Source organism: Haliaeetus leucocephalus, unplaced genomic scaffold, assembly GCF_000737465.1.
Source record: "Haliaeetus leucocephalus isolate CR32 unplaced genomic scaffold, Haliaeetus_leucocephalus-4.0 Scaffold173, whole genome shotgun sequence".
Classification (NCBI taxonomy): Eukaryota; Metazoa; Chordata; class Aves; order Accipitriformes; family Accipitridae; genus Haliaeetus; species Haliaeetus leucocephalus.
The window spans coordinates 10,380,557-10,390,864 of record NW_010972609.1 but is presented as its reverse complement, the minus strand read 5'-3'; the positions used below and the strand labels follow the sequence as shown (position 1 = coordinate 10,390,864).

Here is a 10,308-nt window from a genome sequence, read left to right as displayed (position 1 = left end):
GTGTTGTCCCGTAGGGTAGCTGGGGGCGTGGAACAATCCCCCCCCAATACATAAAATCTATATTTATAAATACACTTTTACATTTTAATATATCCTACTCATAGATGAACACAGAAGTACCCTGCCTTTGCTGTATTTTGTGGAACAGTTTTTTTTAAAAGGTGAAAGTAGACCACTAAAATAAGTACTTCAGTGTCGTGTGGGCATCCGTACCGTTATAGCCAGAAAGTTAAAGCTCGAACTGGAATCTGCTCCTGCGTGTTTGTCAGCAAATCGGTGTGTCTTGTTCCAAGTGCTACTGTTGTACTGTTGTTGTACCGTATGCCAGTGCAAGTTCAGTGTCTGCACTCTTCTGCATTGAATGTAAAAGGCTATTTGAGTAGCTGATGCTGTTAAACTGATGGATTTGAAAGCTTAAAGGGATAGGTGGCTCTTAACTCTGTCAATAACAGACTTCTGGAAGGCATTTCAACTTTTGAACTCGACACTCGTGTAAAACACTGTATGGTGAATTTAAATCTAGTGATAATAGGCTTGCTTTCTTCATTACTTTTCATATAGCCCTTTAGAAGTAAGCCAGGGATAATCCCTGGGGATAATCTCCTGGGGTCTATAGGCTATAGATTGAAAACAACTGACTTAAGGTGCGAGGAAGGCAACCTTGTTAATTGGTTTTCTACAGCTTCCATCTCGAATGAGGTTTCACTGGTAGAAATCAGTGGTACGTTTGGAAATAGTAAAATTGGTGAGGATCTTGTAACCGAGTCAGGAGCAGATGCTTTTGAGACGCGAGAGTCTTGTGGATTGTGACACTAAGAACGAGGTCTTAACACTGCGGTTCAGTGGGATTCTTAAATTAGGTGCCCAAATTCTACCTGGGTTGTCTCGGAGAGGTTATCTTCGGAATCTAGAAGAATCAGTTGGTTAAGGTATCCAGTGGAAGTACTGAAATGTGTGTTGAGATGCACAAGTGACTTAAAGGTCTTCATCTAGTCCAGATCTGGGGAGTGCAGCTGAGATTCCCAAGTATTGAGCCTTCTTCCCTATGGTGGTTCAGGCTTTAGTTAGGTCAATTCTTTATTTTGAAAGGTGTTGCTAGGTTAAGGCAATACTCCTGCTTGTGATCCAGTAGGTTGGTGGCTGGCATCCTCACCAGGATGTAGGATACTCAGGTGCAAACTTCCCTTCCTAACTGGGAGAGTTTCATCATGTGCCTGGAAAATGCCTGGTCTGACAAATCACCGCCCAAAAGATCTGTTTTGGATATTGAGCTGACAGCACAACAGTGCTGTCAATTCTTGAGCAATTTTTTTGTATGCTCGTGAAGAGGCATCTGTGCATCAGTATTAAATCTTTTATTTGCTCTTTTTTTGTTTGTTTGTTTGCCACCTAGATTTGTAGTCATCAAAGATAATTTCCTATGTCTGATCTCGTACGTGAAAATTACGGTGATACAGCACAGGATGGTCCATGAGTTTCATCTGTGTTTGTTTCATGGACAAAGAATTGTCCAAGAAGTACAGGTGATGACATGATTAAGACTGAGAAACGCTGCTCTCATAATCTTTCCTGTCTTTTATAAATTATTTCAACATTCAGTGTTTCCTTTAACTGTTTTTGTGTGAAGTGTAAAGCCTAATAGTTTATCTGGAATTCTTCTTGATGGAAATGCAGGTGTTTAAACAACTCATGCTAACTTTGATTAGACAATATTGTAATGATGGCTTTCAAGCATGATCTGACTGTATGTCTAAAGCAATGTTGAGGTTATAAATGTCGTTTTTTTTTTTTTTTTTTTTTAAATAAATACAGAGTTTGCTCTCTAAAGCACAAGGAGTAGGCTCCAGCTCAGTCAAACTCCGAGGGGGCTCTCTATTTATGAATGTTGGGAAATCAGAGAAGCAGGAAGAAGATATTAGACAAACACCTCACGTGAACATCAATCCCTTCACTCCAGATTCCATGTTCCTTCACAACTCTGAAGGAAAATGTCGTAGGAGGAAGAGAACGCACTGGAATGAGTGAGTAACTTTTATCTTCCTTTGTTAAGATTATCTTTAGAACTACTTTTAGCTGCAAAAGTTTTGTTACAAATTGCTTCTAGGAAAGTATTTTTCCTTGCAAATCTGTTAGTGATGCGTAATATAGCTCTTAAAGTATCTGCTTTGAGATGCATGATATTATGAAATAACCATTTAGGACTAATCTTTTGATTAGTATACTGAGAGGATAGACTAGGCTGTCCCCTACAGTTTTTTTTACCTGACTGAATGAGCTGTGCACACAGTCTTTTCTTGAGGATGAAAAAACACATTAAACACTAGTATGAAACATGAAGAAAGAAATTACAAAGATATTAGCATGGTACCTTTATTTTATGAGTTTTTGTTTACAAATGTCTGGCATTCAATTAGTTAAACTAAGGTGGAGTGGGAGAACTAGATCTTGGAAAAATCAACAGCTGCTAGACTTCAATTTTAAGTTTACTTAAGCCATATTACTTCTGCAAAAATAACTGCTGTGATTTTCAGCTCTTGTGGAGAGGACATGGAAGCAAGTGATGGAGAGCCTGAAGATGAAACTATCAGACCTGCTAAGGTAATTAATCTTTTGAACCTGATACTAAAGTTTGGCAATTTGTGTATCTGCAGATCTAAGTATTTTCCTTCCTAATCTTTGCAGAGGATAACAATAACAGAAAGCAATATGAAGTCACGGTATGCAACTGAATTTCATGAGTTGGAGAAGATTGGATCGGGTGAATTTGGTTCTGTATTTAAATGTGTGAAGAGGCTTGATGGCTGTATTTATGCAATAAAGCGATCCAAGAAACCCTTAGCTGGCTCAGTGGATGAGTGAGTATTTCCTGCTCTTAAAAGTCACCCTTGGTGCTTTTTTCTTCCATGTCTCTTCATATTGGTGTGTAGAGAAGGCATTTCAGAAAAAAGTATAAATATACATGAATTAAATGTAAAACGGGTACAATTTTGAAGTCGCTTTACTGGGTTTTTTTTGGTTCTGAATACTGTGCAGTACAGGGGAGGAAAGGCTACTTGGCCTTTCTCCTAGTGGACATTTGTCCCAATGCATTGTGGGAACAGATGGTTCTCATCTGGAAAGTAAGAATAATGCTTACTTGCATTAATGGCAGGAGGGACTATATGAATAAATGGCAGTGATGATCCTTTGAGTTATGAAAGGAAAGCAATATTCCCAACTGGGTCCTCATCCTTGATCAACTTGAGTGACGTGCAGATTACTTAAGTCAGTTTTGGGGTATTTTTTGGCATTTGTGAATGAGCCTGCGATTCATGACTTTTTTCCCCCCACTGTTCTAATAAAACTCCAGAAGTTGGAGTTGCTCAAAATTGCATACCAGACTCTCACACAAGAAGTTAGGAATGTTGAGTTCAGTCATACTCCTGTTTTATGGTCATCATTACTTTCTTCCTAAAGCTTCAGTGATGCTTCTCAAAGCTTGCTGCTGCTGCTAGTTGAAAAGTATGTAATGGAAGTGGCACCTCCTTCAAGAATTACCTGCAACAAAACCTGTATTTTGATGTTCTGTATGCTTAGTCTTTTAATACAGTGTAAATTATCTTAGCTGTTTGGATATAAATACAAATCCACCTTCGGGTGCCACAGAACTGAACGTGAAGATTTTAATTAGAGACCTGAGCTGGCAGAGAGGCATGATATTGTAATAAGTGTTTCTATCAAGCTGAAATTGGACTAATTTCACCTCATAATATTCTTGTGTGCTGTTATTTTTTGGGACTGTAACAGGCAAAATGCTTTAAGAGAGGTCTATGCACATGCAGTTCTCGGACAGCATTCTCATGTAGTAAGATACTACTCTGCATGGGCAGAAGATGATCATATGCTTATACAGAATGAATATTGCAATGGTAAGTAGAGTTTATCACTTGTTCTGCACTTGCTTTCAAAAAAAAATCTAATTTTGAAGATACGCAGGTCCCTCTACAAATCCCTAGACCTAGTTAGGGATTGATTGCCCTACACATAGCTCATACCATCGTTGTCTCAAAGTTGTCTGATATTCCTTTCTGTTGGAAAAGGCATATCAGATATATGAAGCAAAAACTATACAAAACTGCAGACAAAGTCTTAAGTGTTCAAGAATATTGGAAGTACAGTGAGGCATTTGCAAGCAGCGAAACTGTTCTTTATTCTGTACAATAGTGCAAGCTGGAATAGAGACAATTACCACAGAGTTTTCTTTAAAAAGAGAGGTGGACCTGATTTCTCAAGCTTTTTGCTATGGTTGATACACTACCTGAGATTTGGAAAAGGGAGAGAGGTCTTCTCTCTTGTGTTGGTATCCTGTTAATTTGCACTTCAATTACAGCAGAAAAATAATTTTATTATATTACATGGCTGTAAAGAAGCGATACAGCACTAGATTTTGCACTTCCTATGTATCATCAGCAAGTTCTTGGTTATAGATTCACTGTTAATTTTGGAAGCCAGTTGTACTTACTTTTGGAAGCAAGTTTTCATTACTTTGTCAACTGTTTGATATAAAATAATTAGTTGTTTGGTTTAATGTTGTTTTAGGTGGCAGTTTAGCAGATGCTATAAGTGAAAATTACAGGAATATGCGTTATTTTACTGAACCAGAACTGAAGGACCTGCTACTTCAGGTGGCTCGAGGCTTAAAGTACATTCATTCAATGTCACTGGTGCACATGGATATCAAACCTAGTAAGTTTGTAAACTGCTTTACTCTGTATTGACAGAGTAAATACTCTGTATTAACAACTTCCTCAGTTGTTTTTCTGCAGCAGATTAAATTAAGCTGTTAGCCACACCTTACTAACTGTAAATTCTTCACTGAAGTTCTAAATAGCAGTACGAGGATGTCAGTTGTAAAATTGGCTAGCAGACTTAAACTGTTACTGAGTTTATCTCGGGTCCTTTTTGTGTAATTGACTCTACTTGTGTAACACTTGGCTCCTCTCCCAGCAGAGGGGCTAGACCAAGTAAGTTAGAGTTTCTTGCTCTATGAACAGGGTATGTATACAACAAACTTCTGTGTGGTTAAAGCAGACTGTAGTAAAACTAGATGAAGTAGAAATTGGACAGAAATAGCTGTTTGGGTTTTTTGGTTGTTTGGGTTTTTTTTCTGCTCTTTTTCAGGTAATATTTTCATATCTAGGACATCAGTCCCAAGTACAACTTCAGAAGAAGGCGATGATGATGACTGGTCGTCTGATAGAGTCATATTTAAAATAGGTGAGAAGCAGCACACTTGTGCTCAGAAGAATTGCGTTGTCTATTTGTCTTCTGAAGAATAACTTTTTTCTTTTTGCAGGTGACCTTGGTCATGTAACTCGAGTATCTAGTCCGCAAGTGGAGGAAGGTGATAGCCGTTTTCTTGCAAATGAAGTCCTACAAGAGGTAACTGTTCAGTTTGTGGAAAATAGTGATGTTAGGTCTGTATGCTGTTTTCTTTTATGAGTTGCTATGTGTTAGATTTCCCCTTACGCTGGGTGGTATGTGTAGTAAATTTATTTTTCTTTATTTTTCAAGAACTACACTCATTTGCCAAAAGCAGATATTTTTGCTCTTGCTCTGACTGTTGTCTGTGCTGCTGGGGCTGAACCACTTCCAACTAATGGGGACCAATGGCATGAAATTCGACAAGGAAAACTACCTAGAATACCACAAGTGCTTTCTCAAGAATTGCTAGACTTACTAAAAGTAAGAACTCTTGTACTGGTGGCTCACTGATTAGTGTAACTTACTGTATGACTGGCCTTAACTAAATGCTTTATTTTCTTTTTTCCAAGGTTATGATTAACCCTGATCCAGAGAAAAGGCCTTCAGCTGTGGCACTAGTCAAGCATTCGGTGCTTCTCTCTGCCGCAAAAAAGAGCGCAGAGCAGCTCCGGATAGAACTGAATGCTGAAAAATTCAAAAACTCGCTCTTACAGAAGTAAGTAGTTCCTTGGGATTCTTAAACATAACTTAATTTCCAGTGGGTTCTCATATGACAGTAGAGTGATGATAAAACAGGACTGTCCTTGTTTCTGCATGAGGTCCACAAATCTGTATGCATGTACGTACCTGAGAGTACAAAGTGGGTTATGTAACTTTAAAAGGAACTTTCTTGATAGAAGGAGCTTTTTGAACACTCCAAGGGAATCTCAACTACACTATTAGAATTCAAAGCATACAACACATTACAGTTTTTGAAAAATGTTTCAAGCATAGTGCATACTTTTGTGACATATATAGTGTAACTTATGTCTGTATTATTTGAGTCTGTGTTTTCCTAGGTCAATCTCTACATTGAAACGTTGGAAAACGTGACTTAAATGAGCTGTTTTGAACTTAAATGAAATGGTACATCAGGAATGTTTTTGGACTAATTTGACACAGCAGTGTTATTAGGTTACCAGAGAATCATTTGTATCGGGAGGTCATCTTGTCCTACCCCTTGCTTAAACATTCAACTCTGAATTAAAGCTTTGAAGAAGAGATTCCCTTTAGGAAAGTCTGATTTCTGCTCAAATTTCAGAGAAAGAGCTAGTAAGTTAAGAAGGAATCATCTATATCTTTCACTGCAGTTAACTTTGCATGTGTTATGCGTGATAGGCAGACTTTTGTGAGGGAATATAGAACACTGATTACTTTCTGACTGGCTTGTTTTGAATTAAGATGTTAACTTTGTGTTTGGAATCTCTCCATTGCTATCTGCTTATCTTGCCATAGCTACAGTCTGAATGTAGCCAGGCTTGCCATTTTAGATGGTTATCTTTATAACGTTCTTATGAATTACATTGACTGCAGAAAGAATAATTTGACAGTTTGTGCAGGTTATTCAAGGACAGATTTGCTGAGGTAACTTGCTTCTATAAAGACAATGTATTTTTGTATCATGTGAAAGGGGAAGTTGGCAAAGCTAATATTTTGCAAAGACTGTGTCTGACCTGGCAACAAGTAGGGTACATCCTTATAAAATAACGGTAAATCCAAGAATGATTTTAAAAGAACACTTATCCACAGTAATTTTTTTACGTTGTATGGGATAGTGTTCCATAAAATAGTTCAGGTAGGTATTTTTGGTTCGTTTTTTTAATGCTCCTGCATTTGACTCATTTAAGATACCACTTGTGTATATAAGTTATCATCAGTGAAAGGAATTCTTGTAAGGAAACTCAGCTTTATCTACTGTGTCATCTTTTTCAGAGGAAGGAATAATTCAAGATTAGACTTCTAGGGAAGAATGGAAGTGTATCGTAAAACTTAATTTCCTGGTAATGGCATGGTGGGTGGGCGTGCACACGTGTGTGCACTTGTGACTGACATTCAATCTTTAGGGAAGACGTCTAAAAATTTATTTTGTTCTCTTGCAGTGAATGACACGGTGATCATGTGGGGGAGGATTAGATGGGGCATGGGTGTTTAATGAATTATACTTTGGTTTACAAGAATGGGATTAGCTTATTAAACTAAAACCTGTAACTTAAAACTAAATACACCTACACCTATATGCAGCAAGCTTGTAAAATTTGGTCTTGCTTTGGAGTCCAGATGTGAAGTGAGACTACAAATACTAGTTCTTAGGGTAGAGAAAATTCTTTGAGGGAAGTTTGGGATAGGAAAAGGAAAAGAGTATGGGGGGAATCCTTACACTTAGCCATATGTCAGCATTTAAGGAAAGGAGAAAAGGGGTGTGTGGAGAAACCCTTGATAAAGATAACTTTGCTCTTTAGTGTGACTATTTCATAGTTTTAACCAGAGTTTTATTTAACTTTGTCCTCAGACTGAGTATTGGTAATTCTCTGAAACAGAATAGTTGATGGAATGTTGCATGGGGACAATGGCCTGCGCTACCTTCAGTGACTCAGCCTTGTAGTTTTCGCCTCAAATTTTTAAGCTGGGCAAAAAAGATTTAGATGGTGATAAGCTTTTGATGTGGGTATGCAAAAGGAAAAGGATGCTTCCCAAGTTGTCTGTTGCCACTTGCGTTCATCTGTGTTCATCTAAGTGTGTGTCTGTTTGTCTGGATCTTCCACAGAAGTTCAGTTGTGGCTGAATGTTTCATCTGGGCAAACCTCAGTAATTAGTTCTTCAGTGATTTATCATACGGCTTGTATGAGAAAGTAAACAGCATCTTACCATGTTCTGGTAATTGAAGTGTTGAGCTGCTTATAAAAGGCTGGATTTCAAAATCTGAGTTGTGTGAATTTGTCATTTCCTTCCCTTGTTCAAAAGAAAGACCATCTAGACAAGTAACGAACATCCTACTTCTGTCCTCTGGGTTGTAAACAGGTGGATGTGAATGATAATGGTCTTAGTATGACCTAAATTGATGGCAAGTCTTAAGTCCTGGACTGCTGCAATTCATTTGAAACACTCTTGCTGTGATACACCTGTAGTCCTGACTGATACCATTGCTTAAGTGTGACTCTCAATGTCTTGCAGAGAGCTGAAGAAGGCACAGATGGCAAAGGCTGCAGCTGAGGAGCGAGCGCTGTTCACTGACAGAATGACAACTAGATCTACAACACAAAATAGACCATCTCGACTCATTGGAAAGAAAATGAACCGCTCAGTTAGTCTTACTATATACTAACTATGAAGTCTAAAAGAACTACTGAGGATGGCTATAGCATCTCTGCTGGACTGAAGCCTAAGGAATTGAAGGAAGCATTCAATTCCTGGTTTCTTGTCCTGTCATTGATCAGTGTCACTAGTTTTACAGGAATTGCTTCTGGGTTTTTACTTGTACGATATGGCTGATAGCTGTATTAACCATTTGAGTTAACGGACTCGGTTACTGTCTTGTCTATAGAGGATCCTGGATGTTAATCCATAAGCCTTTCAGTTACACTGTTAGATGTTACATTGTCCCAGGGTTAACCACTATAGTGGTGTGCTGCTTTGTAGTGTTACGGCATTGTAATAAGAAGTAATATCCTGAACGATCTTTAAGAGGGCGGGAGGGGGCCTTGGTTTGATAGTTACTGTTTTTTTTGGAGCAGAGGGGAATAAATTTTGAAAGACAGGCTTTAAGGCCACCTACACTCAATGTACCTGATGTCAGGTAGACTTTTATTGTGAATTTTATTTGTATATTCAACTGGGAGCACTTTGTAGGCATTGCATAAACCACAGCTTAGAAACCTGTGGAATTAAGTGCCATGTGGAACTGCTGCTATTTTTAGTTTGTTGTCCTCGCTGTAAACTGTAGCATTAAAACAATCATTATTGTGTTAATAGGCTTCTTGTTAAAACAATTACGTGAATCAAATCTAAGCTGCATTTTAGTGAAGGCAGCAGTTTTCTCTCAAAGCTAGTGCATTGTGAAATAATGCACCAATTTAATATTTGGACTCTGTATTAGTGTAGTGCAATTGTTAATGTCTTGGCTATTGATGTTTTGTAATTCTTTCTGATAAGGTTCTCTAAATGTTGGTATTCTCTTCAGTTGTCCATTCTTGAGGCTATTGTATATTTTTTTTTGATGTTGGAGTACTTGTAAATAATTGTTTAGTATAAGTGTTCAGGTTGTTCTTCATTGTTATGTACATAATTTTGATCGTGCTTATAGTATACTATACTGAAACTGCAGTCTGAGTTGGCAACAGACAAAGCTTAACTACTCAGTTTTAAGTTCCAAAATGAACAGAATGTGGTCGTCAGAACCTGTACTGATGTTGAACCTAGGCTGACAGATGTTGCTAAAAAAATAGAACTGTTCTAATTACTGGCTTGTCTCTTCATTAATTTTAGTTTAAACAATGTTTCCCATTTGTGCTCTATTTGTTCTTACTAGTGTTGAGTTTGAATATTAAAGTTAAAAGTTTTGTTTAATATTGTCTAACACTTATTTAACTCTATAGTTGTGGAAATAAAATAATGAGTCAGGGAGACACTATGGCAAATCCTGATGAGATCTGCTTCCTGCTACTGTGTAATGCTTGTGGTTCCCTCATGAGAGTGGGACTGAGGTAACATACTTGCTGATAGTTACGTTAGGAGAGAAGCACCACGGTCTGTGCACTAGTACCTATAGCAGTCTGTCTCTACAGCTTCAGAAATGGTACTGCATGTTGGAAAGGTGGAGCCCCTGGAAGATTTGAAGTGGAACACATGACTGTGAAGATGAAGGACCAGATGAAACTGAAGAAAGACCTGGGTCTGAGGTAAGGAGGAAAACTTATGAATTGCTGAGAATGGGAAGAGAACTGCTTATTTAGAAGTTGGGAAGAAAACAGTGGGAGGAGTTGGAATAGTCTAGGGAACACAATATCAGCATGTGCTGTGGCATGGAGC

At 38.1% G+C, this 10,308-nt stretch overlaps 2 protein-coding genes across 3 annotated transcripts in view; both read left to right on the top strand.

The window, feature by feature from the left end:
- Positions 1–1,830, top strand: part of ZNF143 (zinc finger protein 143) — a 50,630-nt gene extending 48,800 nt beyond the window's left edge. Inside the window, exon 20 of the transcript XR_774139.1 lies at positions 1,813–1,830. The gene's annotated coding sequence lies outside the window, so the exon portion shown is untranslated. The remainder of the gene's footprint in view (positions 1–1,812) is intronic.
- WEE1 (WEE1 G2 checkpoint kinase) overlaps positions 1–9,846 on the top strand; it is an 18,447-nt gene extending 8,601 nt beyond the window's left edge. Inside the window, exons 1-11 of one of the 2 annotated variants that reach the window (XM_010563798.1) lie at positions 1,458–1,523; positions 1,813–2,021; positions 2,532–2,598; positions 2,683–2,855; positions 3,787–3,908; positions 4,579–4,725; positions 5,161–5,256; positions 5,336–5,421; positions 5,554–5,724; positions 5,814–5,959; positions 8,455–9,846. In XM_010563798.1, the coding sequence (XP_010562100.1) occupies positions 1,464–1,523; positions 1,813–2,021; positions 2,532–2,598; positions 2,683–2,855; positions 3,787–3,908; positions 4,579–4,725; positions 5,161–5,256; positions 5,336–5,421; positions 5,554–5,724; positions 5,814–5,959; positions 8,455–8,605 (1,428 nt within the window). In that variant the 5' untranslated portion in view covers positions 1,458–1,463 and the 3' untranslated portion in view covers positions 8,606–9,846. Of the gene's footprint in view, positions 1–1,457; positions 1,524–1,812; positions 2,022–2,531; positions 2,599–2,682; positions 2,856–3,786; positions 3,909–4,578; positions 4,726–5,160; positions 5,257–5,335; positions 5,422–5,553; positions 5,725–5,813; positions 5,960–8,454 lie in introns of those variants that run through there. The other variant, XM_010563800.1, reaches the window with a different exon arrangement.
- Positions 9,847–10,308: the final 462 nt, after the last annotated feature.